The sequence below is a fragment of the Leucopleurus acutus genome (assembly GCF_964270905.1).
Source record: "Leucopleurus acutus genome assembly, chromosome: 15".
Taxonomy (NCBI): domain Eukaryota; kingdom Metazoa; phylum Chordata; class Mammalia; order Artiodactyla; family Delphinidae; genus Leucopleurus; species Leucopleurus acutus.
The window spans coordinates 11934247-11958482 of record NC_139157.1 but is presented as its reverse complement, the minus strand read 5'-3'; the positions used below and the strand labels follow the sequence as shown (position 1 = coordinate 11958482).

The 24236-nt window shown below is 46.5% G+C and overlaps 2 protein-coding genes and 1 long non-coding RNA gene across 3 annotated transcripts in view; 2 read left to right on the top strand and 1 right to left on the bottom strand.

Annotated features, from left to right (window-relative positions):
* TIAM2 (TIAM Rac1 associated GEF 2) overlaps positions 1 to 18692 on the top strand; it is a 113493-nt gene extending 94801 nt beyond the window's left edge. Inside the window, exons 15-26 of the mRNA XM_082856050.1 lie at positions 2386 to 2565; positions 5218 to 5286; positions 5824 to 5949; positions 6806 to 6914; positions 10546 to 10725; positions 12404 to 12522; positions 13754 to 13862; positions 14473 to 14531; positions 15104 to 15209; positions 16139 to 16226; positions 16610 to 16764; positions 18074 to 18692. Of these exons, the coding sequence (XP_082712176.1) occupies positions 2386 to 2565; positions 5218 to 5286; positions 5824 to 5949; positions 6806 to 6914; positions 10546 to 10725; positions 12404 to 12522; positions 13754 to 13862; positions 14473 to 14531; positions 15104 to 15209; positions 16139 to 16226; positions 16610 to 16764; positions 18074 to 18669 (1896 nt within the window). The 3' untranslated portion in view covers positions 18670 to 18692. The remainder of the gene's footprint in view (positions 1 to 2385; positions 2566 to 5217; positions 5287 to 5823; positions 5950 to 6805; positions 6915 to 10545; positions 10726 to 12403; positions 12523 to 13753; positions 13863 to 14472; positions 14532 to 15103; positions 15210 to 16138; positions 16227 to 16609; positions 16765 to 18073) is intronic.
* Positions 18693 to 19178: 486 nt separating this feature from the next.
* The window catches only part of TFB1M (transcription factor B1, mitochondrial), a 58618-nt gene continuing 53560 nt past the window's right edge, over positions 19179 to 24236 (bottom strand). Inside the window, exons 6-7 of the mRNA XM_082855352.1 lie at positions 22524 to 22651; positions 19179 to 19540 (exon numbers count right to left, since the gene is read on the bottom strand). Of these exons, the coding sequence (XP_082711478.1) occupies positions 19282 to 19540; positions 22524 to 22651 (387 nt within the window). The 3' untranslated portion in view covers positions 19179 to 19281. The remainder of the gene's footprint in view (positions 19541 to 22523; positions 22652 to 24236) is intronic.
* Positions 19559 to 24096, top strand: LOC309971927. Its single transcript, XR_014326775.1, has 3 exons — positions 19559 to 19826; positions 20191 to 20291; positions 23784 to 24096. It is a non-coding gene; the product is annotated as an uncharacterized lncRNA (long non-coding RNA).

Sequence of the window (24236 nt, the reverse complement as noted above, 5' to 3'; positions counted from 1 at the left end):
GTAGTTGTGGCGCACGGGCTTAGTTGCTCTGCGGCGTGTGGGATCTTCCCGGACCAGGGCTCGAACCCGTGTCCCCTGCATTGGCAGGCGGATTCTTAACCACTGCACCACCAGGGAAGCCCCATGTCTGTTTTCTTGTTCTTTGAAAGTTTACTCTGAGTGAACATCTTCTGATAGGCATTACCAGCAATATGCTAGTGTTATAGTTAAGGATAAAAACAAGGGGATAATATGTGTACTTAAGGAGGATCATTAGTGCTTACACATGCTTTAACTGTTTTAGAAGTAAATCACTTCAGATGTGTCTGTGTGTCTAGTTGGAGGTTTAGTATCTGTTACATGGTTGATTTAACTTTTGCACCAAGATTAATGCCAAAATACAGGAGAAGCAATTATATGAAATAGGCCAGCAGTCTGGGAGTTCTCATCGTAGACATCTGCGGGGGCCCCGCTCTCACCCCCCGCCTTGAGTTGGGCTCTTTATGTTACTGGGCTTATCCCTCCGCCACCACCATCTCCCTCCACCCGCCGCCTTTGGCTCATTCCGTGGTTCTCCCTTGGTACACGCTCCTTCCAGGACCAGTTACAATCCACTCTTCACTGAAGCCTTCCAGACAGCCTGTTCCAACATGATGCTCCCATTCGTCTAACGTGTGTCACATTTCTCGTTTGTTCCACACAGGCTCGTGTTGGTTTCCAGTCTGCCATAGGCTGCGCTTTGGTGTTTCTTGGCAAGTCTTATCTCCTCGTGCAGGGGCTGGTTTCTATTTCTTTGGAGGCAGAGCAATTGGTTCCCACCAGATTGAATTGAAAGTCTAGCCAGAACATCAATGCCAAGTGTCAGTGTCGTTGGCTCCCATCATATGAAGACACCGTGTTGAGGAAAGGCGGGTGGGGCGTAGAACAGAGGAGGAGACGAGAAGGGAGGCACTTCGGTGTGTCAGGTGGCAGCTTTTGTAACAGGTTGGCCGCTGAGGTTGACCAATGTGCTGTGTGGCTTGTTAGCGTCCTGAAATATCCAAGCAAAGAAAATGAGTTCAGTGAGAATGAAGAGGTGCTTCTGACTGGGGCAGCTTTCGACCCGAGACAGCGTGGTGGAGATCAGGCATGGAGACATCTAGCTGAAGAAAGGAGAGTTTTAGCTGAGGGACAGAAAGTTGCCAGAGATGGATGGATACTGGTCATTCGTGTCGGGACTAAGCTGCTCTGTTATTCAGTAATCACGTTGGTGCACCGGAGGTGGACTCAGCACTGAGCACTTGGGGGCGACGACAGGGAAAGGCAGGACCCTGCCCTTGGCTGGCTTACGGGCTGCTGGGTGGTGAGATGGGCTGGAGCTTGTGTGTGGGAGGAATGGAAAGAAAGAGGAATAAGAAAGATACTTTGAGTGTAATCTGATGGTGCTCCAGGCAGGTAGAGGCATAGAGGAGGAGGCACGTTTGAGACCTGAAAGCGTCAGCCTGCGGCAGGAGTGTACACATGGGTTCCCCTGGAGAAGGCTTTTCATGCCGTGCTTAAGTCTGAGCAGGAACTTGCACAGAAGGCTTTCACCCCCGCAGACGTTCCCGCTCCTTCTTGCCATTTAACGTGTGTGATTCTGTTCCCACTACCTGGAATGAGAACCCTCCGTGCCCCCACGTCCTGGGTCTGACACGTCTGCTTCCCGCTCAGAAGCTGCTCAAGTCTCCCTCCTGCGCGAAGGTTCCCACGGAGCCCCGCCAGGCTTCCCGTGCCATCTGCTCCCCGGGCTCTGCACCGCTTCGGCCTGGGGACCTTATCTTTCCTACACATCCTGCCCTCTACTGCCATTCCTAGCTGCTGCAGCGGCTCAAACTCTCACTCCTAATGCTGCTACTTGGCCTGAGGCTGCAGAGCTCCAGGGCTGGGTTTAGGGGCAGATCTAAGGCCCTTGTGGTCAGGCCATCCTCAAACTGCTGCCCTGCTGCCCCGTTCCTGAGTCTCTCCGGGCCGTTTAGTGTGGGAACTGAACTCTGTTAGGCCAGCCGTTGAGGGGACAGAGTGGACCGGATGAGTCTGTTGTGCTTTCACAGAGCCACGACCTTGATTTTAGAGCACCCTCAGCCGTATTGCAGAGGGTTAGCTCTGCCTTATTCTCTAGTCTCAGCACTAACGAAGCATCTGTCAGACAGCTACTGTGAAAGCGAAAAAGCATCATGGGTAAGTACTGAACAAGTGTAAGTTCATATCTTCCCGACCAGAACCTTGAATGGTAGCCAGCGTCGTTTGAGATGAATGAAGCCGGATGCCCTAGATAAATGCCCCGTGAGACTCCTGAGAGGGCGCTGGGCAAAGAGGGAGCCCCTGTGTCTTTGGTGGGCTGTTGATAATGATGGAGAACGTCCTGTGCCTCTTGTTCCCTCCCAGAGTGCTGAGCAGATCGCCGCGCTCTGTAGGAGTTATAACGACACCCAGACCAACGGCATGGAAGGACCAAGGGAGAGTCAGGACCCGCCTCCGAGGCCGCTGGCTCGCCACCTCTCGGATGCAGATCGCCTCCGAAAAGTCATCCAGGAGCTCATGGACACAGAGAAGTCCTATGTGAAGGTAACAGAAGATGCTGTCACAATTTCCTGCTCCCCTCCTGTGACAGCCAGTTGTATGTATGTTGGCAGGGGTCTCCAGGTATCTGCCGGGGACCCTGCCACTCACGAGGGAGATGCCTGCTCCCTGAAGTGGCGAGTTGCTGAAGGGGAGGGCGAGAGGATGGAAGGGCTGAGAGGGCTTGCAAAAATTAGATTCCCCGGTCGTTTTGTTACCGAGGTAGCTTTCACTATGGAAACAGATGTTCTGGTTTGCCGTTTGCAATCTGTGGGAAGGGAGCCTGTACGGGTTTAGGGAAAGGGGGAATGGAGATCACTTTAGCTGTTGAGGAACCAGGGAACAGCTTGTCTGCAAGCAGCTGCTGGGACGGGCTCCGGAGTGCAGGCAGTCACCGCGCGGGACAGAGCCCCGCGGTGGGGGCGCCGGGCATCTCGCAGGCGTCCCCAGCCATCACACAGGGCAGCGGCCGAACCTTTCACTACCCGGGGAGTTCATTTATTCATCTCAGAGGCTTCAGTTAGTAGTTTGAGAAACATTTTACAAAAAATACAGGTGCCTGGGAAGACAGAGTTCTTTTGCTTTAAGTATTTGCTGACGGTTTGGAATGGTTTTAAACTCATCTCATCAGCCAATTGCTGGCAGCAGTGTGGGAGCTGAGCATCCAGGCCTGGCCTTGCCTTCACCTGCTGCAGTGGCCTTGGGCGGCTCCCTCCAAGCCCCTCAACTGGGGTCTGAGACGAGGGTTTTGTTCTAGCTCTAACACACTGCGTCCGTGAATTAAGCCTTGGTGTGTGTGCGCGTGCACACACGCGCGCGCGCACACACACACACACACACGGCTCTCACCTTCTTTCTCCACAAGACTTACCTGAGCTTCCCCTTTCATTAACATCACTGTCATTTTATCTGAACTTTACCGAAAGCCTCATTCACAGGCAGCCCAGGAGAATTACCCATAGCCTCTTCTTTTGGTCCCGCAGGGGAGAAAGGAAAACTGCAGAGACGGCGGTTCCATTTCATTTCCCACTGTGTCTTTTCCTGTATCGGATGTGGGGAGATGAAGTGAACATCCAGGGGCTTCCGACAGTGACCTTGGCCAGCAGCTCTGTGCGCCGTGGCAGCTTGGTGATGGCCATGGTGTTCTCACCTGCAGGGTTGAGGGCATAGTTGAGAGCGGAATCCAAGTCCCTTTTTATTTTTGTCACTGCTGTCGTTATATTTTACTGTTAGACCACTTTGAACGGGAGGGTCACTGCATCGTGTCGCTGGTCTAGGACTGATGGATGCTCTGGGCGAAGTGCATACAAAGGATGGCTCTCCCTTCTCTCTGCGAGAGCCCTGCCCCTTGTCTCCTTGGGGCCCCCATGTTGCGGCTCTGGCTCCGCGGCTCAGCGAGGCCTCCCTCAGTGTGTCACTGCTCCTGGATGGCAGTGACCGGCTCAGGGAGTGACCACAGCCCACCTCTGCCTCTGACAAAATAACCAGTGCCTGGTGCCTATGGTGATTCTCTCTCTCTCTCTCTCTCTCTCTCTCTCTCTCTCACATACACACACACACACACCCCTTTTTCATTTTTTAATTCCTTTTTGTTGCTGACATTCAACATGGACTTTGACTTGTTTTGTAACCTGGACCCTCTGCACGTGACTTGGCGTTTTCAGCATTCATGTGTTCCCTGAGATAAGACTCGGTGACTTCTCACCTCTCCCTGCTCTGCAGCGGCCGCCGTGGGGTCTGGGGAGGTCGGGAAGGCCAGGGCGGATTTGATTGTGAAGCACTCAGTGTCACAGGCCTGTCCACTTGCTCTCAGGACCTACACCACAAGGCTGTGGAGGCTTCTGGCTTGACCAGGCTCTCCAGAGCTGGATTTCTCCATTGTAAAAGGAGGCAGACGTAGTTACCTACTTCTCATAGTTTGGGACTCAAAATTCTTTGGAATAAAAGAAACAAGAAAAAGAACTCTTTTCTATCACTAAACTATATCCTGATCTTGGCTTCAAATTATTTTTTAAAAACCTTTATCTAAAGAGTTTTGTAAATACAGTCAACTCCCACTATTCTGTACTGTTGGAGCCCAGTTTACTGGAGATTCAAAGATGGCCTAGACTGTAAACGTGATGACTGCTCATCTTCAGAAATGTTTTCTTGCATTTGAGCGTGGGAGTTTGAAATTCTGCTCATGCGTCAGCCCCAAAGCCGAAGAGCTCTCCGGATCTTGTCCCGTCCGTGTCAGCTCAGCTGTCCACGCTGGAGCTGTCGCCTTGCTCTTTGAGGCAGAGAAGGAAGCCAGGTCGGCCAGCGGATGTGGCCACACCTGACAGGGGTACCTGGCCAGAACTCACTTCTCTGAAGGGAAAAATGAGTGTTCCTGCTGCAGCAGCCGAAAGAAAGGTCCTGGTTCTGCCACTGAGATATTCAGATACGCAGAGTAGGTGATCGAGCTATAAAGAAAAATGTGGAGTCCAGATGCTGGTCGTACTGTGTTGTTAACCTCTCTGAATTAGCTGAGCAGGAACCACCACTTGCAGGGCCAAGCGTTTCAACCGGACATAAACTTCATCGTTCCTAATGCGAGTCTGAGCTGCAGCCCGGGCTGCTGGAAACGCTTGGGTATTTTGGAGACTTCCGGGTTAAAGACTCTCTTCTGTCTTTCAGGATCTGAGCTGCCTCTTTGACTTATACTTGGAACCACTTCAAAGTGAGACCTTTCTTACCCAAGATGAGGTAAATACCTTCCCTTCGTCCGCTGACCCATAGGTTAGTCTCAGTTTGCCTTTTAGCAGACCTAGATTTTATCTACTGATACGCAAAGAACATTTGAGACTTCGGATCTTCAGAGAGACCCAAGCGTCACCTCCTTCAAAGCCATTTATGTGGCCTCCATCCCGTGAAACACAGTGGCAGGAGTTATAAATGACCGTGCCTCTTTTGTAGTAGAAGGTGTCCCCCACATTACTTTTTAATACATGGCTTTTTAATGTTAAATCACAGTAATTAGTTCTTTCCATTTTGCCCCCAGTTTGAATTCTGAAAACTTGACACCCACTTCCAATTATTTTAGTATAACAGGGACCGGGGCAGTCAAAGTCTCTGTGTGTGAGCTATGCCCCCTACTGAATACGCCGTCTTCTTTAAAGGCTTCACTTCTGTCTCCTTCTTGGTGAATGACTTGTGGTTCATTTGTGCGTCTGGGACGTAGAGTGGTATCTGGGTCGCCGTCGCTAACACCCTCTCTTCGAATTCTGATCCTCACGTACACAGATGGAGTCACTTTTTGGAAGTTTGCCAGAGATGCTTGACTTTCAAAAGGTATTTCTGGAGACTCTGGAGGATGGGATTTCAGCATCGGCTGACTTTAACATACTTGAAACCCCCTCGCAGTTCAGAGTAAGTATTTTAGACTTAGGTTTAAAGCAAACATAGGTGGGAACAGTGCAAAATTCTCCCTTTGAAGAGAAAGTGTTGTCCCTTGACTATTGAAAAGGTAAGTTTAGCGCTCTCATTGCATGGCTTTCCTCTGGCAGGTGGTAACAGGAGGCTCCGTTTCTCCCTAGAGTAAATGCTCTGCGACTCAGACGTCTGGGCAGCACAGCTTTTATGGAGTCTGCCTGCTGTTGACACGCACGCTCCTTACTCAGCTCTACAGAAGGATCTGTAGGGCGATTGCTTCTGAGGCAAGAGCACCTGCTGCCTCTGATTCTGCATCTCTGTGGTCATGTGACCTAGGTTTTCACTGGCTCTGAGAGAGCCGCCTCTTCTATGGAGCCCTGTCTCCAGTGTGGCCATTGGTGACTGGCAAGAGGTCCCTCCAGGGAAGGACAGGCGGAAGGCAGTAGAAAGGGACCAAGAACGTACACAGCAAGCATCATTCGTCCCAAGTAATGCAGAGTCAGCTTTATTAACTAGCCTCTCAGATTATTTATATCCCACTGTGTCAGACGTATTTTTTATAGAACTTTCTTTCTTGTCCCTGATTGCGCACTGTGTCAATAGGCTCTGCTGCCAGAAACTTTTCAATCAAACTGAAGCTGTGCTAGAGGGACGCCCGGGCTGTTCTCCACCTACTGGGCAAAGGGGGCCGCCCGGGGCTGCTTTTAGTCAGTGCCTTCCCCGAGGCATTAGTGCTCTGGTGTCCGAAGGACAAATGCCATGGAGACAGCAAAGCGGTCAGACACCATGCCAGAGCCAGCAGACAGACACTGATTAAACCACGCCTGATGTAACTTTTCCTCTTTCCTTCTAGAAACTACTGTTTTCCCTCGGAGGCTCTTTCCTTTATTACGCGGACCACTTTAAACTCTATAGCGGATTCTGTGCTAATCATATTAAAGTACAGAAGGTTCTAGAGAGAGGTAAGTTGCTCATACCTTTTACAGCTATACTTCTGAAATTGTAATTGTTAATAAAATCCCACACGCAGCAACGAAGTTCCCGCGTGCTGCAACTAAAGACCCAGTGCAGCCTAATAAGTAAATATATTTTAAAAAGAGTAAATTTGTATTCGTCAAGTAGGGATAAGTGTAATTTTAATGGATTATGCTCCAATGTTGGCCTTGAAGTTGACAAACATGAAGTTTTCAGTTTATTTCAGTGTACTGGTGACAGTGAACGTGTGTACCGAACAGCAGAGATGTTGCTCTGCCACGTGTCACTTTGCTGTTAAATTGCATCTGGATTTCTTTTTTCACCAAATGCCTTGCTCTGAAAACTTTTAACCAACCATATAAGCCGCTGCAGGGGGTAGAAAGCAATGTATGCCATTTTCTTTCTTTTTAAAATTAATTAATTTATTTTTATTTTTGGCTGTGTTGGGTCTTCATTGCTGTGCACGGGCTGTCTAGTTGTGGCGACCGGGGGCTTCTCTTGTTGCGGAGGATGGGCTTCAGTAGGTGTGGCTCGCGGGCTCCAGACGCGCAGACTCAGTCGTTGTGGCGCACAGGCTTAGTTGCTCCGCGGCATGTGGGATCTTCCCGGACCAGGGCTCGAGCCAGTGTGCTCTGTATTGGCACGCGGATTCTTAACCACTGCGCCACCAGGGAATTCCCTTCTTTCCTTCCTGTTAACCTTCTTCTTAAGCCCGAGGATCCACTGCAGAAAACCACCACCAAACAGCAACCACCAAACTCACAAGAAGTGTGTTAACTAAAATTAAAGCCTCTTTGGTGAACTGGGCGCTTATCGCAGGCCACGTTCTGTCGCTGAAGTACCTTTCGTCTCTCCACATTGTTATCGTCTTATTTTATTTTATTGACTTTAATTGAACATTTTTATTTTTCTGAAGTCCAAGTGGACCTGGGTGACCCACCTGCATTGCTCGTCCCCTTCATGTCAACAGCAAACATTACTCTGTGGAGCTGGCGAGATGCCTGAGCTTTGGCCGCCGACTTGCAGCGGGTCAGCTTGGGGGCAGGTGGCCAACACGTTGATCTGCCTGGGCTTTCGGTGACCGGCCGGCCAGTCAGCCCGTCCTGGGAAGCGCAGTCAGAGATTTGATGTTAGCAGTGACCTTCTCCAGGTGTAGGAGTGTTGGAGGGAGTTTTTGTGCCACAGTCACCATCACTGTTGTCATCAACCCAGTGTTTAAGCTACTCCTATAATAACCTGTTGACAGAAATAATCAATAAACAGTCTGTAATAGGAATAGAAAAGAGTTTTATTTGAGCCAGACTGAGGAGTACTGCCCAGAAGACAGCTTCTCTGATTCCTCTGAGGATCTGCGCTGGAGAAGCAGGGCTGTCAGCACAGTTTCATGTCTTGTCAGAACAAAGAACATCAAACAAGTCAGGGATACATTCCTTCCAGATTTCAGGAAAACCAGATCAGCACATACACAGCCAGTCAGTATGGCCTTGGCACCTGGGAAGGAAGTCTTATCATGGAAGGAGGACCAGCATTGGCGTCCCAGGAAGGGAGGCATTTCATCTTTAATTTTAACATGGACATTCTTTACTTCTGGTCAATGCACCCTTTTCTTTAATAATTAAAGCAGATGTACAGTGTATGTTTGAAAGGCCACGAACAGGCTGTTTTTTACATTAAAGTTAACTCGTGTATAGGCCGGAATGACTTCCCCAGACCTCAATATGTGAACATTTCCTTTACCACACCCTAAACTAGCAATGCTCAACTGAGGTTTTGTTATTACCAAAGGCTTCTTTCAGTCATCACACACCTCTTTAGGTATGAGATTAGAATTCTCGGATTTGTCTCTTTCAGAAGATATTTTTCTATCCCATTCTTTGGAATTCTCATTTCTGGGGCAGAGATGAGAGGAGGCCTTTAAGCTCAAGGTCATGAGCAGCAGTAATTCAACCTGCACGGAGAACATCAAACAAATACGGGTCCCCAGGGGTTGCTCCTGTTCTGCGTGGGTCCTACAGTGGAAGGCGTCTTATGAAAATATATGTAATCCTATTTAAGGTCACCTGAACCGTCTCCAGGGACGCTCGCCAGGCTACCTGCGTTTTCTCAAGTGTACCTGGAAGTAGGATCTGAACCTACTGAAGCTTAAACTGTTACAAATTCCCAGGATAAAAAGTGACTTCCCCAGGACTTGAATGCCTTCTTCACAGTTAAGGTTGGCCTCGTGTAGTTCACTCCCGTTATGATTTGCCCAGTGAATCAGGGCTGTCTTGCGTGACGACGGCGAGTGTTGGAGGGGATTCTGCATTGGAACTTTCTTAGTTGTGTCAGCAGGGAAGTAGGAGCCAAGCTACGTTCCAAGCCCTTTCTGTCTGTCATCAAACGCTCCTTGATGGCATTGCCATAAAGAATCCGGAGTTTGCTCTTCCGTGTTTCTTTTTCAGAAGTGGGGAATGGCCTCTCTGTACTGTCGTGGAGGGAGCGTAGGCTTCATCCAGACACCGACAGTGTTTAGCCAGGTCTACTGATGCAGTTCTGCCATTTGGTTTAAATCCTAGAACAGGCTCAAGTTGAAAAAGGGAAGTCTTGGAGTGCTTCAGGCCAACAAGACAGAGCCCAATCTGTCTCCTCTAGCTCTTTAAACCAGAAGGAACTAGTTTCCTCCCATGAACACCTTCTTATCGACAGTGTAGTAAATTAAAAGCATACCAATGGTTTGCTCAGTTCCTTCTTTGCCACGAAGATGAAGGATCATCTCACCATCCACTTTGTGTAGTAGCCACATTCAGAATGGTACTGCATCTCCTACAAGTTCCATTTTACCTTTGTACAAAACCCCAAATAAAGATTTGTTTTCATCCAAATGGGCTGAATTCCAACAGCTGGTCAACCAGTGCCAGCAGGTGGAATCCAAAGCAACAGCTGGGGTGTCCACTGGCACCCTCATAACTGAAAGCACTTGGGTTCGTGTGTGTACCTTCGTGACACGGAACAGAGAGGTGGTTTTCACTGCCCAGAGGGGCCTGAATCTGGTGGAAGGTTTAGATTGCTTGGAACTGTAGAGATGGAGGCTGCAGTGCTTATCAACTTATTTTTAAAGGAAAAAACTTGCTTTGCAGATAGCCCTCAAGTGTATAGAATAGGAAACAATTTGCGCTAGGTCCGTGGAAAAAAAAACACTGGTTTGTTTTGTTCTATGAACCTTTTGGGGGGTGTGGCATAGGGTTTGGATACACTGTTTTGTGGCTTTATGAATCGTTTGAAACTCACTTTTTCGGCACCTGTACCAGTCTCTCTCATGGGTATGCGTGTGAACGTGCCTTTAAAGTCAGACACTCCTGCATTTTGACTCCGTGTTCCTCTTTGGTGTGTGGCTGGGACTCTTCTGGCAGCCTGGTAAGCCCCCTTAAGCTCTCATGGGATTCATCACAGAGCGGCGGTGCTGAATCCACCCTGACAGCCGGGCAGTGACCCACGGGTGCATCTGGGTTTTTCTTGAAGGATGTCATTAGGAGGACTGTAGAAGCGGATCATCTGTAATTCCATGAAAACCTAAATGAAGCAGAATTTAATTCATCCTCCTGTGCTCCTCTAAGGGTCTTTTAATGCATCTGCTTGTAGCTAAAACTGATAAAGCCTTCAAGGCTTTTCTGGACGCCCGGAACCCCACCAAGCAGCACTCCTCCACTCTGGAGTCTTACCTCATCAAGCCCGTTCAGAGGGTGCTCAAGTACCCACTGCTGCTCAAGGAGCTCGTGTCGCTGACAGACCACGAGAGCGAAGAGCATTACCACCTGACAGGTAAGAAGCGAGGGGCCCAGGCCGCGATGTGACGGCTGCCGCCCCCCAGGCCCACGAGCTCCCCTCTTCCCTGCTTGCTTTCACATTCTGGAACATTTGTCAGTACTGTGATTGTTAGCCTTAGGTACCCTTTTAGTATGTGAAAATAGCTAGGTAGTGTGGCCATCCCTGTAAGGTGGGCAAAATAGTTTGGCAAAGATTCTCTCACTGGAATAGCCTCTGGAAGGGTGTTTCCATTTTCATTTTTCAGAGAAGATAATTGAAGCTCAGTGAGTTGAAATAAACTACTTCAGGTTACGTGGTTAACAAACAAACAGTGCTGCCAGGACCAAAACCCCGGCCTGTTTTCCTACAACTTGGAAGTTGTGTGTGGTTTGCTGCCCAAGTGCGGCTGATCAAATACGTTGTGTGAGGCTCCACCCTGTGGACGGCTCTGAGCAGAGCCTGACTCTGAAACCAACACCCGCGGACCCGTGAAGCTTTTTACGGCTGACGCGGAGGTGTCTTCTTTTGTAACCTCAGAAATTATTGGCCTAAGATACAGATTTGTCAGATACACAAAGCCCCTCACTTTGATAGTAAATAGAGTATCCGTTAAAGAGCTGCTGTTTGGATCGCAGAGAAAGAGTGATGTGTTCTCCACGTGTCAAAGCTAGGAGGTCCAGTTACGGTACCTGTAATAAAGCACGTGGAGAGGGAAACACACTTATTAATAAATATTAGTATTACTGAATAGCAAACACCAAGAAGAGTGTAAATGAAACTAGCTGTTTTTCTGTGACAAGCATACTTTTGTATCGTAAGTAATGAGGACAATTTTTTTGTATGAAAGGTAAAGCTTATACATAAATGATACAAATTATGATTAGCATTCAAATACTGTGTGAATAGTTCACTTTGCATTAAGATGATCTTTAAAAGGGGTCTGTTAAAAAGTTTTCTTCCCAACGTCCCTCCAGACTGAATTAAAATACCAAATCAGAAGAACAAAGTATGAAAAATAGTGAATTTGGAGGTGACTTGAAGTTTTCTTTTTGCCTTGGATGAAATCATTTTGTCCCTCACATGCCCACGCATGAATGCAAACAATTGCTCTGGCAGCTGGGCATTTACAGAGGCTCTTGCAACTTCTTGTTAAGAAAAATTGTCATTGATCACTATTCCAGTAAGTGGTCCAGGAGGAGAGGCAAAGTTTAAAAGCAGGTATCCTGTGGCCAGTCAGCCTCGGATTTTAATTCTGGCTCCACTCCTTACGTCTGTCTTTGGAAGTCTGGCAAAAAACTGAACCCCTCTGCACCTGAGTTTTCTCATCTGTAAAATGGGATTGATAACAGGTCCTACAGTCATCGAGTTATTGTGGGGATTAAATGAGAGTCTTCACATAAATCGCCTCATAGAACATGCCAAATAGAAAGGGCTCAATAAACAGCTTATTATTAGTGATACTTTTTACTTGTACTCTGCCTCATTTCAAAAAGAATTTGAGGTGGAAGAGAACTCTGCTGTTCTTCCTATTGTAACTAGATTACCGTGGGCTGCTCGCATCATACTCGAATGCTGCTGCTCTTAGTGAGAACGGCTCTCGGATTCTGGCTTGAATCTTGAACCTTTTCATTATTGCTGTTGGGCAGGATTTCAAACAAACCAAAATTGTAAATATGATTTGCATATTTTGCAGAAGCCCTGAAGGCAATGGAGACAGTAGCGAGCCACATCAACGAGATGCAGAAGATACACGAGGATTACGGGACAGTGTTCGACCAGCTGGTGGCAGAGCAGAGCGGAACAGAGAAGGAGGTCAGTAGGACTTCCGGATTCTGAGAGGCTGAATGCCTGTGACCACCGGGTCTGGAGGTCACCTGTTAGGGACTTCGTGCAGGAGAAAATGCCTAAGATTTTCTTTTTGATCTTAATGCTTATAACAAACCTCACAACTTAGGTATAGATGTAACAAAAAAATGATTACATTGGTTTAAAAATATAACCTTATGTCCTGTTAATATCGTATTAAAAAAAAGAAGAAATATCACTGAGCTCGTATCTGTACCTCTTCCTCCTTTCCCGTGGAGTGTGAGGTTAAGACAGATCCCAGAGGCTAGAACATAAATGGAGCGCTGGGGCTGGTGGGGGTAGGATGGATAAAGGCAGTGGCAGTCAGCATGTGGAGAGAATTAAGAGCTTTTCTCCTGAGCTTCCCTGGTGGCGCAGTGGTTGAGAGTCGGCCTGCTGATGCAGGGGACACGGGTTCGTGCCCCGGTCTGGGAAGATCCCACATGCCGTGGAGTGGCTGGGCCCGTTAGCCACGGCCGCTGAGCCTGCGCGTCCGGAGCCTGTGCTCCGCAACGGGAGAGGCCTGCAAACCCCCCCCCCCCCCAAAAAAAAAGAGCTTTTCTTTGTTTTTTTCTTTTCTAACCTCAAATATCGGTGCTACCTCCTTACTTATAAAAGTAGTTTAAGTGGAACGTCACAATTTCTCTATTTTTCTTCTCTGGCTGGATTACTAAATTTAGAATTTTGAGTTTTGAAAAGCCTACATATAAGAAGTAATATAATTTAAATAGAAAAAGACAAGAACAGAAAAAGCTGGAGTTTAGTTTTTTTTTTTTTTTTTTTATTACAGTCAGTTTCAACGTTGGTACCTCTGCAGGCCTAGTGTGCTTTTGGGATTAGAGGTGGTGAGTGTACTAGGTCTTGGATGAAATGTTAACAAAGGCACTTGGGATGAACCTTGACACTGGGGTGGAAGGAATGCCATCCCACAGGGCAGGAGGCGTGTCTCACCCACAAACAGTGTGTGCATTGGAGCAAAATGCCTTCACGTTTATGTTATTTTTCAAACAGTTTGATGCTTAGCTCATATTTTCAAAATCGCCACTATTTAAGGCCCCATGTTTACAGGAACCATAAAAATCAAAGTGAACGTACTTCTGTTTTAGCAGTGACCATATATGTGTGATCCCTCTCTCATGTGAGACAGCCTCCCCCCAGGGTTTCCACATCTTCTTGATCTCCTGTTTTTGCCATTTAGGTCACAGAACTTTCAATGGGGGAACTTCTGATGCACTCTACAGTGTCCTGGTTGAATCCGTTTCTGTCTCTAGGAAAAGCCAGAAAGGACCTTGAGCTCACAGTATTCGGTCAGTACTCCATTCAAAAGAATGTAAACTTAAAAGAGGCTGTCAAGAATGAAGGACCTGCTAAACCCAGCTAACTCGTGATTTCCAGAAGGACTTAGAATCATTGCTCTGATGGCTTTGACTTAACATGGACAGCTTCCAACTCTTTAGAACTCTTGCCCTACGTACTCATGATCTCCTCCCTTCTGCTGCTTGGCAGTGGATCTCACCACGTGTTACGGGAACAGATCTCCCCGAGGCTATTTTGAAACCTGCTATCTTAGTAGTTTGCTGCACTTCAGAATGTCTTAATTCTCCCGGACAGCTGGGAGAGTGGGTATAGACCGTGTATGCTCACTGAGACGAACACACATGTCCTCAGCGTTCAATAAAACAAAACAGGAATTCAGAAAACAAAATGCCAGGATCTCCTTCAGATAATGGCTCTTAAATTAGCAGGTACCTCTGCATAATTCAAATATGAACAGAAGGAAGTACCACTTATTCACTCATGTCAGCATCGTGGGATCTTGTAGAGCTTTGTTCTATTAAAATATTCAGCTACAGTTCAACCTTGGGAGAATGTGTATTAAATAATGAAAGTCTTTTCTTTCTCTTTTCCTTTCTTTAGTTTTTAAGAGAGCCGTCATATTGGTTTATAAAGAAAACTGCAAACTGAAAAAGAAATTGGTAAGACATGAATTAATTTTAATTAAAGCTATCTTTTCATGCCTGTTATCTTCCTATTGTTGAACTGGGAAGCCTGCTAAGGATTAAGGCCTCACTGAGTGATGCGACTTATTCCGGAGGTAACTAACTAAATCAGATACTCAAGGTGTTTCTTATCCTCCCCACCAAAGACGTCTGTTTTAAAAGAAGATGTAGACAAATACCCATGCTGGGCCCTACAGAGAAAACCAGCTTTTCTATCCCTAAAAATGGTCCACGTTTTCTCCATACACCTGAGTCTGCGTAATTTTGGGTTTTTTTTTTTTTTTTTTAGAGGTAACATGGGGTCGTGGAAAGCTTGCTTGTCATTTTTGCTTAAAGATCTAGAACTTTCTGCTCCCCAAAACATGACTCCGCCCTGTCCCCAATCCCTGAGAGCTGGGAGCACACCTGACCTGATTCCCTTTTGCATCCTGAGCCCCACACGGCAGCAGGTCTGCACCAGGGTGAGCTCACAGCTTCTGTCGTGCGCGCACGCGCCCGCGGGAGCGAGCTTGCTTTAACACTGTTCTTGGTGGGCTCTCACGCTGCAGCCGTCGAACTCCCGGCCGGCACACAACTCTGCTGACCTGGATCCGTTTAAGTTTCGCTGGTTGATCCCCATATCCGCGCTTCAAGTCAGACTGGGGAATACAGCAGGTAATTGTTGTGTGTCGTACAAGTGCCAGAAAAAAACATTTTAAGGGAATTTTTAAGCTGTGGAATGAAAAAGTAGCAAAGAACCTGGGAATAATTTTTGGTATTTTATCTTATAGGCAAGGAAAATGAGGACAAGAGAGATTGGAGAAAGTAAATGCCAGTGGATGGCTTTTCTTTGCCAAATACCTCTCTCTATTGCTTCCTTATTTTCACTGTTGATGGTTTTCAACATTTTTCTAATACCCTAATATTTCTAATTATTTTAATAACTTTAGGGATAATATCTATCTCTAAAATTTGTTAAAGAAACAAAGGTCCACAAATTTAAATTTTTACAAATTTTGATACACCAGAAAATTTCTTAAGATTAAGCTTTATTACAGGTGATATAAAAAAAAAATTTCCACTGTGGAAAATGTTCAGAGATCCTTTCAGAATAACCCTGTCCTGGTGACAGTACCTCTGGTTAAGCAAAGGACCAACAGGCTGAGGCCCGCAGTGACGGCTGGGCCCCTGTTCGGTTTTCGTTGGAAGTGCTCATGTTTCCTGGACCATGACTGAGTTTGGGGCTGGCCTCCTTTACCTCAAGAGCCTGAGCACATCCTACCGTTCCTTCTAAGGAACGGGGTTGAAAAATGGGATCCATTTAACCTCTTTCCCAGAGATGGAATCCAGGGTAGGGCGAAAGCACCGAGACGGATGGGAAACCTTAGCAGGAAGCGTACAAAGTAACTACAACGTATTTAACTTCTTGTAACTATTTGTGAAAGTCATACATAGGAGGAGCTACACCAGAAAATGATGAGAGTCAGGATGGGGAATAGTTAACTCTTTAAAAAGTTACTAAAATTGTGGTTTTTAAGCTTCACAAGTGTCCTTTACCACAGCACCTTCGGCAAATTTGCGGCCCCTTGTTTCTTTTTACACAGGGACAGAAAATAATTCCTTATGGGAGCTGATCCACACCAAGTCAGAAATAGAAGGACGGCCAGAAACCATCTTTCAGTTGTGCTGCAGGTATTACTGACTTCCAGAAATTAAAGCCACCGGGCATAAGACAGAATTATGTTCTCTTAAAAGTGGGTTTATTTTTAGTGCCCTCCTAAATGTTGATGACTTCAGGATCACACCCACCCTCTCCAAACTGGCAACTGCGGCTCTAGGAGAATATACATTGATTAAATGTACATCCAAATCTTAGTGCTTGAAGGAAGTTCAAAAGCGATCAATTCTCGCTCCTTTTGTAAATGACGAGAGACCGAGGCACACAGAGGCTGGGTGACTCGCTGTCAGTCTGTGCTGAGAGCAGTCACGTGCCAGGGGAGGGCCAGGAGGCGTGGAACGGAAGGAAGCAGGACGAGACAGCAGACACTACAACATGTCTTCTCTCTCCCCGCCAGTGACAACGAAAGCAAAACCAACATTGTCAAGGTGATTCGATCTATTCTGAGGGAGAACTTCAGGCGTCACATAAAGTGTGAATTACCTCTGGAGAAAACATGTAAAGATCGCCTGGTACCCCTCAAGAACCGCGTTCCTGTCTCAGCCAAATTAGGTAAGAACTCTGCTACCCTTGGGTTTATTCAGGAAAACATGACGAGCTCCTCTGCAAGGATGTATGCTTTCAGGATAGATACACAGGGTGACATGAGAATGTAGCAGCAATTTTATTTCCTTTTAAGAAGCCTAAACATGCTCGGTCCCAGACCTCCTTTTATAAAACATAAGCACCCCCAGTCCAAATCCTTCGTCTTTCACCTGCTGACACAGTCGGCACTTACCGTCTTCTGTCTTTCTTCCACTGAGATGTACAGGAGTCAGGGGACTTGGTTGTGCTCATTGCCGCATTCCCGGTGCTCAGAACAGTGCAAGGCCTCTAGAAGGTCAACACTCAGTGAATTAAGGTCAAGAAACCTAATGCTCGCTAATACTCATTCTTAATAAGCCCACAGGTAAACATTCCAAATCATGCTGTTCTTCAACTTTCTGCCCGTTTTTAAAATGTCTGCTTAAATTTTTAGAACCTTCTTTCTATGTTAACTATTTTGTTAATATCACTGATCTAGTTTTTAGTCTTACAAAGTATATCTCTTTTTTTGGTCACAGTTTGACCTCCTCAAATTTACCATATATTTTCTATTTTTTCCTCTACTGGCAAAATAAGCTACAGCCATTAAAAATACACTGTTGTCTGCAGAAACACAACTGAGCTCCCCCTTTGCCTTCTACCCAAGAGAAAGGAATTATACGCGCACACACACACACACACACGATTCAATATATTCATATTAAATCTCAAAGTTGGCTAGAGAGACAGTTCTCATGAGAGAGAAAAAGCATTTTTGTACTTTTAATTGAGCAGCAAGGGGAATGAGCCGGTGAGAAGGCGGGCAGAGAAATATGGTGGTGTAATCTTAGTTCTCAAACTACAAAGTACTTCAGTGAAAGAAAGGAACCTAGATTTTATTAGCAACTAACTTTTAAATTTATTCATTAGCAAGAGCTAATTTATTCATTAATTAGCTGTAAAACTAAAACTTTTAAATTTATTCACTGGTAATAAGAAGCCTAGCCCTTATGATAGTTTATAGCTTATTGTTCTCAGTAATTAAGCTCTGGTAATTGGTCCTCTAAAAAATGCCAAATTCCAACTTAAAATTTCAAATAAACATAAATAAAAAATGTCCATATTTGCAGTATCTACATTTTTTTTTTTGCCCAAGTCCCAGGATAGTCCCAGGAGTGAAGTGAGGTGATAAAATTTTAATTAAGATGTTTAAATCTGATAACCCACATGGCAGAAATGAACACACTGTGGAATCGGTTCCTCCGTCATAAGGGAAAATGTGCTTTTCTCACTGCAGCTTCATCCAGGTCCTTGAAAGTCCTTAAGAATTCCTCCAGCAGCGAGTGGCCCGGGGAGCCGGGCAAGGGCAGCTCGCTGGACTCGGATGAGGGCAGCCTGAGCAGTGGCACCCAGAGCAGCGGCTGCCCCCCGGCCGGGAGCAGACGGGACGCCCAGAAACACCCCCACGAGGGCCTGGCCGACTTCTCCGACAGTCTCATCAAAGAGAGCGACATTCTGAGCGACGACGACGAGGACGACCACCAGGCTGGGAAGCAGGGCAGCCCTACCACAGACATCGAGATCCAGTTCCAGAGACTGAGGATCTCGGAGGACCCGGACGCCCGGCCAGCTCAGCAGCCGCCCGGCAAGGACGGGCAGCCCAAGCTGGTCCGCGGGCACTTCTGCGCCATCAAACGCAAAGCCAACAGCACCAAGAGGGACAGGGGAACTCTGCTGAAGGCGCAGATGCGTCACCAGTCCCTGGACAGTCAATCGGAAAGTGCCACCCTTGATCTCAGCTCCGTTCTCGAGCGAGAATTCAGCGTCCAGAGCTTAACGTCAGTTGTCAACGAGGAGTGTTTTTATGAAACAGAGAGCCATGGAAAGGCATAATACAGGTCAATCCAGATATGGGTTAAGTTGCTGGTTTCACTTTTAAACTGGGGGTAAAATGGAAATTGCAGAAAAACTATGCATTATTGGGTTTTGTGCAGTATACATTTTTCCCACAAAATAGTTGTAAAGATTTAAGTTATTTTAATTTATTGTGGATCAGAAAACTAGATTAAACTGGTCAGAATCTGTAAATTACTTAGTTTGTATCCCTTTTGAGCAGGCATCAAAATGACTGGGAAACCTTAAAATGAAACTGCGTTCTAATTAATTTACGTGGAAAAGGGTGGGGAAGTTGTGATGAACAGCTTTTGAAAGATCATTTTTTCCAATCCTCTGGGCATTTCCTCTGAGCTCTTAGGTTCTGCTTTATTTAAAGCGTATTTAAATTATTCTCATGTGGGTTAGGGGTACAATGTGCAGGTATTTCATTTTTGTAAGGTTGTAATAGATGCTGTTTATACTAAACATGTCATATCTATGCAGTATATATATTAAAAGAAAGCTTGTACTGTACCTTACTTGACGATATTTATTCTCTCTACCAAGCTGTAAAAGGGGAATAAGTCACACCTGGGGAGCACACATAGGAGAAGTTCAACACTGTGAAAATCAACATCCAGTCGGCTGCCAGCCCCTGAAGTAGCAGCTACAGTCTGTAACTCTCCTTGTCATCCCCTTTTGCTTGAGTTCTTCTCTGAAATTGTAAGCAAAGAGGTGTGGGTCTTCATCACACATTTTTCGGTATGCGTCACAGAGGCTCTTAAAATGTAAGACAGAGAGCTGGGTGGGTCGAAGAGTAGGGTCCACATCGGCCAACTGTAACAGTTTCCCAGTGCTTTCTAATCGCTGGGCTTCAGGGAATAACATTCTGAAAGGAAGAGAAAAATGTCAGAATTCTACTTAAAATTCTGCCCATCATCATGCTTCCTTCTACCCTCATTTGAAACCGGCATGGTTCTGACAACTGACAACTTTGCAGAGGCTTTTCTTCCACCCCCTAGAGCCCTGCAGGACCCCGAGCCAGTGGAGGACTCTGCTTACGCCACCAGGCAACAGGTACGAACCACCACTGAAGGCACAGCTAATCGGACCTGCACGGTGTGTCCACATGAGAAAAGAGTTTCTAAAGCTCAATCAATACGTGTATCTTGAAGGTAAATTTTATCATGCGCCCAGTTGCATTCTTAAAGAAACATAAGTTTGCTGTGCCTCACATTTTAATATAAAAATTGCATATTATTTCTGGTGCACTTCTGATTCTCTCTCTGTAACTTGAACTTACCAGCCTTTGGACCTCTTCATCCCAAAAGAATGACCTTTCTTTGCAAAGTTAGAAAACAGTTCATGTGAAACTAGAAGGTTATTTTCCTCTTTAAGATGTTTGAAGCATCTTAAAATTGATTCAAAGTATACCTTTTAAATTTCGTCTAAATCAGATCATTGTTTTAAAATGAATAGTACAAGTGACTGACTGAAATATTGCAAAGCTACACCTGGATTCTATTTTCTTCTCTCAAGTCTCAGAGGGCTCGGAAGACATCGTGGCGAGAGGAGACTGACTTTTTCTTACAGGCTGATGGTCCCCGCAACCAGGAGCTGCGTGTCCCTACATTCTCAGGGTGAGCTGACTGAGATCGCTGAGTTCACTTTCATGGCAAGCAGGGGTCTGATCATAGTTTCTAACTATGATCTGGGACTGATTTGTGGTGTGGTGTGACTGAAGGACACCAAAAGGTCAAAGTGGGTCACAAGATTTGGTCCGTATCTGCATAGGGGTCTGTGCATGTGAAGTAAACGGGGCCCATCACTTAGCTGGGGGGTTGTCTTGGAAACACTAGGGCCAACTCCGGGCTCAGGCCAATTCCAGGATTTCTACAAGTAGGATGTACTTTCTGTAATTTTTTCCCTCCACGAATCAGGGCGATCACGTACAACTGTACGGGTCACACCCTGTGTGGAATCCAGCTTGTGTTTTACTTCAAGTCGTGCATCCTGGCGGGGGCCGGGTGGGGTGCTGCAGCGTAGCAGGGGGGGCCTTCATCCTAATTAGCACGAGGATCACCGGTGGCACCCCTGTCCCCAACTAGAGAAGCAGGAACGCTGCTGACGTATGAACACTGGACTAACTAGAGCCAGCAAACGGCAGGGTGAGGTTCCTTCCATCAGCCCTCTCACATCCTCAAGAGCGTGCTTTGTGGATTCCAGTGGACTCAGGATGCAGCTGTCTAGCTGTGCCTAAAGTAGTTTCATGTGCTATAGGGACCCTTCACAAATGAGAGAACTGAAATGGAGCTATTCTTAGAAAAGAAGTACGGGCCACTGAAGCTGAACCCCCTTAAACAGCTAAAGTTGACTATATTAGATGAAAATCTTTTAAAAATACACATACACTTTCCTGCCTTCGTACACAGACTGCAGTTGGGCCTAATTACCCACTTTCTAGGCTGTCACCGGACGTAACACGTTGCTGTGGTGACTTCAGGGCCATCAGGCCGCAGACTCTTAGGCCGCCTTCTCTGTCTGGGCTTCCGGACGTACCTCAGGGCCTGGCCAGAGCGGTGCCCACGGCAGAACACAGGAGCCGCCGCTGAATGGAAATGCGCTCATGTGGATACTTCGAGCCACTGTCTTGGCGACTCAGAAGTTATATTTGCTTCCTTCTTCTAAGTACGTCTTTAAAAGCTTCAAGAGATATAACAACTGGATGGAAAGAAAGCAATTAAAACCCACTAGCTCGTGTGATGGTAGGAAATATATATTTGGTCTTCGTCCCAGGCTCTTGAGACAGAGCTTCTAAAATCTTTGGAATTTCCTGAGTGACGGGGTGACAGGAGCATCTTTTGTTACTCGTAACAAGCCCCTTTCAACCACATCTGGGCTCTGTGCTAATGCGGCGACTCCTGGTGGCCCCTGGAAAGCTTCAGGATGGGGAACAGTGGCAAGAGGAACCAACCACGTGACTGAAGGATGGACCTCTCTCAGCTCCACTCCTGGAAAACTGAGCTCCATCGCCAAAGGCCAATGATTTAATCAATCCTGCTTAGGTAATGGAGCTTCCATAACACCCCCAAATGATGGGGTTCGGAGGGCTTCGGGGTTGGTGAACACACTGAGGTGCAGGGAGGGTGAGAAACCTTGAGAGGGCACGGGAGCTCTGTGCACCCTGCTCCCCATATGATGCCCTGTGCCTCTCTTCCATTTGGTAGTTCCTGAGCTATAGCCTTTAAAATTGATACATGACAGTGAGTTCTGTGACCCATTCTAGCAAATTACTCAACCTGAAGATGAACGGGATCGTGGAAATTGCCAATTTATGGCTATAAATGCAAGTGGCAACCTGGAACCCGCGACTGGCGACTGAAGTGGGGACAGCCTTGCGGCACCGGGCCCATAAGCTGAGGCGCTGCGCTAACGCCAGATAGTGAATGACCAGACTAGAATTAAGTCGTAGGACGCCCAGGTGCTGTCTGGAGTGTTAGGGAGTTCGTCGGTGTTGGGGAAAACACCACACATTTAGTACCAGAAGTGTCAAGACTGAAAACAGTTCAGATGGTCTGAGTCCTGAGTGTGAGGGGTCATGACCTCCCCAGTACAGGCTCACTATAAACTGTGTGATGTCAGTTTTAGTTTGTAATGATCAAACCAAACAGAACCTCTCGGTGGCATCTCAGGTTGAATCAACATTTTGCTTTCTCCTCAGTGGCCATCAAGGTTTGTTCATCACAGGATCTGAACTAAGAGTAATGTTTACAGGCACGTTGAACAATCATAAAAACAAAGTTCTTACTCTTTGAAGGTGACTGAGGAGTCTGTAAAGAGTGCTACTGAAAAGGAAGAGAAAGCGTTCTTACCCAAGCCCTCGATGGCAGTATTTCCTTCGGAACTGAAAGGCATTCTGAACGACTCTCTCCACCAGCCTGAATGGCTGCTCTATCCTCGGCCGGGTCAGGGGGGTGAAATGCACCACCCCCGAGTCCACCTTCATGGTCAGAAAACAAACATTTTACTGCCTGGCATAATATATTAAACGATCTAACTTTGTAGAACACAGGAGAACAGGTCATCAAGAGCATGGTTTTCACGAACAACCCTTTATGTGGACTTCAGTTTCATGTTCTCCAGGCACGTAAGATGCTACGCTCGCATCTGAGCTGCCGCAGAGAGCTCACGGTTGGCTGCATCTGTTCTATAATGACATCCACTAGGCCTGTGCTTGACAGTCACTTAATTTTAGAATGCAGCTTTACAGTGGCCTTTTAAGATCAATCCGAATAATCATTAAAGTCAGTAGGCAGATAACGGATAGCATTAGAATATGTTATTTAGCTTTTGAATGAGTAGAAGATAAGCTGCAGCTGCAGTTCTGACTATAGGGCTGGACTTCAAACCAGAGAGACACGGCAGACGGGCCCCCAGGGACCCCTCAGCGCTAAACTCCCCAGAGTGTCAGAGGCACTGATTAATCAGCTGGACTGAATTCATACTCGTCTGCACGGCCACATAACTTTCTGGTAGCGACTTTAAATGCCCCAGGAGGCACAGGCAGGATGCAAATAGAATGGAAACCACCACAAATATTACTGTTTAAGTGTCAAGCTGCTAGCCAGTGGCTGAAATTCTTTATCAGAAGATAAAACTTTTCAGGCATATCTGATAAGAGATTTATACCCTGCCCTATTCTAAAAATGGACTCATGGTGATTCACAAGGATATATTCAAAATAACAACAGAAGAATACTGAAAGTAAAGACTAACGGAGAAATGGAGTCAAAGCAGTTATCGCCCACACAAAAGCCCGACAGAGACCACGGTCTAGGAAATGGGAAGTGTATCCATAATTTACAAAAGCTTTGGTCGCTAAGGGATTACTGCTAAACTTGCTCCTCAGAACATCACACAGACTCTACAAAGGCTAAGCAAGTACAGCAATTTATGAAGTGTGGGTTGTATCACTGCTTTTCAGAAGGAATTCTCTATTTCCAAATTCCATAGGGGTTATCATGTTCTCTTGGGAGGACTCACTCCTAAAGCTCCTTGTGGCTACAAAATTCCTTAAAATGGGCCTGTAATATATGAGGATGGGGAAGTTTTTGTTTTGTTTTTGTTTTTAGGTTGGAGGGAAAATACTGGCATATGACGTGAGACCGTGTGGACGAGACGGACCAAAGATGGCCAACCAGGACGGGCTTCCAGAGGTGTGAGTGGCGTTTCTCCTGCGGGGTCTGAGCTGCCTCACCACGAGCTGCCCCACCAGACCTCTGCCCCATCGTCAGTCACTGAGGCTGGCAAACGCTGGGAATGTTCTAAGCAGTCGAGTGAAAACCGCCAATGGAGAGGACTTTCCACCTGAAAATGCTCCCCGAAATGTCCCTCAGCCTTCAGACTATTTTAGTGACGATTATACACCTTTGGTGGAAGAGCTGTTATTCCACTGCAGAGAGTGACCATCTCAATGTTCTTATTAAACTTTAATAGTTTTTCAAATTGTGTTCTATGTGTTCCTCCAAGTTCACTAACAAATAATTCCTGTGGGAAGGTAAGTGTTTTGGTTAAAAGGCCGGGAC